We start from the raw sequence: 2,483 nt of genomic DNA, 5'->3' as shown, positions 1-2,483 counted from the left end.
ACACTCATGCTCCTGACCTTGCCCCACGGCAGCCCACAGAGGGGTTGGGCTGCCCCTGCCTTGAGTTTGCAACTCCAGATATCACCTCAAGACCCAGGAAGGTCAGAAACTCCACGAAGCATCCCAGATGCTGCCTGGGCAGTTGTGGAGGTCACCCACTTGCTCTGCCAGCTCACACAGGTGATGGGGTGGAAGGCAGATTCTGGGACACTTCTGCTCTCCCCTAAAGTCACCAGACCAACCCTGGCCATTCCCAGCAGCTAAAGCAGAGGTGGAAAAGCTAAAACCAGGCAGAGGGAGCCAAGGAGTTGACCCCTCAGGAAGGGTGCAGCACCCTGGGGCCAGCCCTGGCCCCTCCAGGCAACCTGCAGGGAATCGCTGGTAAAGAGACCAGAGCCAGGACCTGGGACTTTTCAGCCTCCCTGGAGGCATCGTACTCAGTGAGAGGGGAAAGAACAAGGAAAGAGCTGGTTTCAGGTAGGACCAGGGAATGGGCCAGGCGGAACCATGGGAGAAAGCAGGGAGAAAGCAGCGGAAACAGTTGGCCCTGGGGAGCCAGAATGCTGCAGGGAGTCCAGCTCCAGGTTGGGAGAGGATTGATTTGGGGGTAACCTCAAGCTGACAATACCCAGAGCAGGCTCTACCCATCCAAGGAGAACCAGGGACTGTGGAATGCCCAGGACACAGCCGGGAGCAGGAGGGATGGAGCAGGGCCCACACCTGGGGCCAAGCAGGCACAGGGGGGACTCAGCAGAAAGTGGGGATGGAAACCATCACAGGGAGCAGAGGTTGGCTGCAGCCAGTCCAGCGAGGAGCCTCCAGGGCTCTATTTCTGCATGTCACACTGCAGGAGGAGGACAATGGAGGGGTCGCTCTTCGCTGCCTCCTTGAACTCCTCCAGGGAGATCTGGTCGTCCTTGTCCTTGTCCATCTTTGTGAAGATCTTGTCAACACGCTGCTGGGGCGTCAGCCCGTCTTGGTTCATCCTCATCATGATCACAGTCCCCACCATCTTGTAAATGGCCTGGAGCAAGAGAAGCGAAGCATCAGAGTGGGAATGTTGGATGAGTGGCAGGTCCCACACCAAGGAAGGGTCCAGGATTGCTGCTCTGTTGGGACCCAGTTAGCTGCTGGCACGAGCTATGCTGCTGCATGGCTACAAGCAGGAGCACACCAGCTACCTTCCAGACAAGGCTCTGGGTGAGAACACTCATTCTTTGGTGCCAAAGGGGACCCAGTAGCTGTAAAAAGCCTGGAAAAAAAAACAAGATACCCCTCTTGATTTTAAGCATCGGTACCTCAATGATCTCCAGCATCTCCAGCCGTGTGATCTTGCCATCCCCATCCAGGTCATACATCTCAAAGGCCCAGTTGAGTTTCTGCTCAAAGGTGCCCCTGGAGGTGACAGACAGGGCACAGATGAACTCCCTGAAGTCGATGGTGCCATCACCGTTCTTGTCGAAGGTGCGGAAAGCGTGCTGGGCAAACTTGGAGGCATCTCCATAGGGGAAGAACTACAGGGAAGAGAGAAGAGAGACTGAAACAGCGAGAGGGAGCTCGGCGCAGAGGCTGCACCCAAAGCAGCACTCTTGCCCCAGCAGAAGAAGGGTGCTCCAGCCCCACAGGCAGCACTCAGGCCCATGGCCAGAGCCCACCTTGATGTAGAGCTGCTGGAACTCCTCCAGGTTGAGGATGCCAGTGGGACAGTCCTTGAGGAAGCCCTTGTACCACTGCTTCAGCTCCTGCTCGCTGAACTCCGTGCTCCTCACCAGGTCATCCAGCATCTCCGGGGCCAGCTTGCTGCTGTGCTTGCCCATGGCTGCCCCTGGGAGGGAAAACACGCGGCTCCTACACACCAAGTATGGTGAGGGCTGGTGCTGCCAGGGCCTGCTCCACCCCAGCAGCTGGCCAGCCCCACGTGCTCTTCACCACGCTGGAGCTGATCCACCCGGCTGGTGGGTGTCCACGCGCTGTCAAATGCCAGGACAGTGACCATGGCACTGGGGCCAGGGTTGGTGCTGGAGAGGTGCAGGAGCTGGCGCTGGGGCAGCTCACCAGCACAACCAGCAGTATCCCCTTCAACCCCCCAATCTCCTAGGCTGGAGGAAAAACCCTCAAGCAGCAACTAAAAACCCAGAACTCCTCACACGGCCTTCACCAGGCCATGCTGTCCAGCTGCCCTCTGGACAGGCTGGAACAAAGAGGCAATATCAGTCTGCCATGAGAGCAGGGAAAAACCTGCCTGGCACCATCTGACTCGCAGCACCCAGCTGGCTGCAGCAATGCCCATCCCGCTCCCAGGCCATCCCCGGTGAGGCAGGGGTCCGCGGCCAGGCACCCCTCTGCCACAGGGCTGTCTGCAGCACTGGCAAGCCCGCAGCTGCGTGGGCAGGATGCGGAGCTGCTCTGATACACGCCGTGCCTGCTCCCACGCAGCCTTGGCTGGCCGCGCCGCGCAGCCCGACAAGAACATGGGTTGCTGA

General features: G+C 59.1%; 1 protein-coding gene across 2 annotated transcripts; it reads right to left on the bottom strand.

Annotated features, from left to right (window-relative positions):
* Positions 1 to 695: 695 nt before the first annotated feature.
* On the bottom strand, positions 696 to 1,823 carry LOC104493771 (hippocalcin-like protein 4). 2 transcript variants are annotated; one of them, XM_010136505.1, is made up of 3 exons: positions 1,656 to 1,823; positions 1,299 to 1,514; positions 696 to 1,024 (listed from the first exon to the last, which is right to left on the bottom strand). In XM_010136505.1, exons 1-3 carry the CDS (start codon positions 1,815 to 1,817, stop codon positions 827 to 829), a joined length of 576 nt encoding a protein of 191 aa, XP_010134807.1. In that variant the 5' UTR covers positions 1,818 to 1,823; the 3' UTR covers positions 696 to 826. The 2 variants fall into 2 exon arrangements, with proteins under 2 accessions (XP_010134807.1, XP_010134806.1); XM_010136504.1 differs by lacking the exon at positions 1,299 to 1,514 and having other exon boundaries at positions 827 to 1,024; positions 1,656 to 1,817.
* Between the last annotated feature and the right edge of the window lie 660 nt (positions 1,824 to 2,483).

This window comes from Buceros rhinoceros, unplaced genomic scaffold (genome assembly GCF_000710305.1).
Source record: "Buceros rhinoceros silvestris isolate BGI_N320 unplaced genomic scaffold, ASM71030v1 scaffold29735, whole genome shotgun sequence".
Taxonomy (NCBI): Eukaryota; Metazoa; Chordata; class Aves; order Bucerotiformes; family Bucerotidae; genus Buceros; species Buceros rhinoceros.
This window is presented reverse-complemented; position numbering and strand designations above follow the sequence as displayed.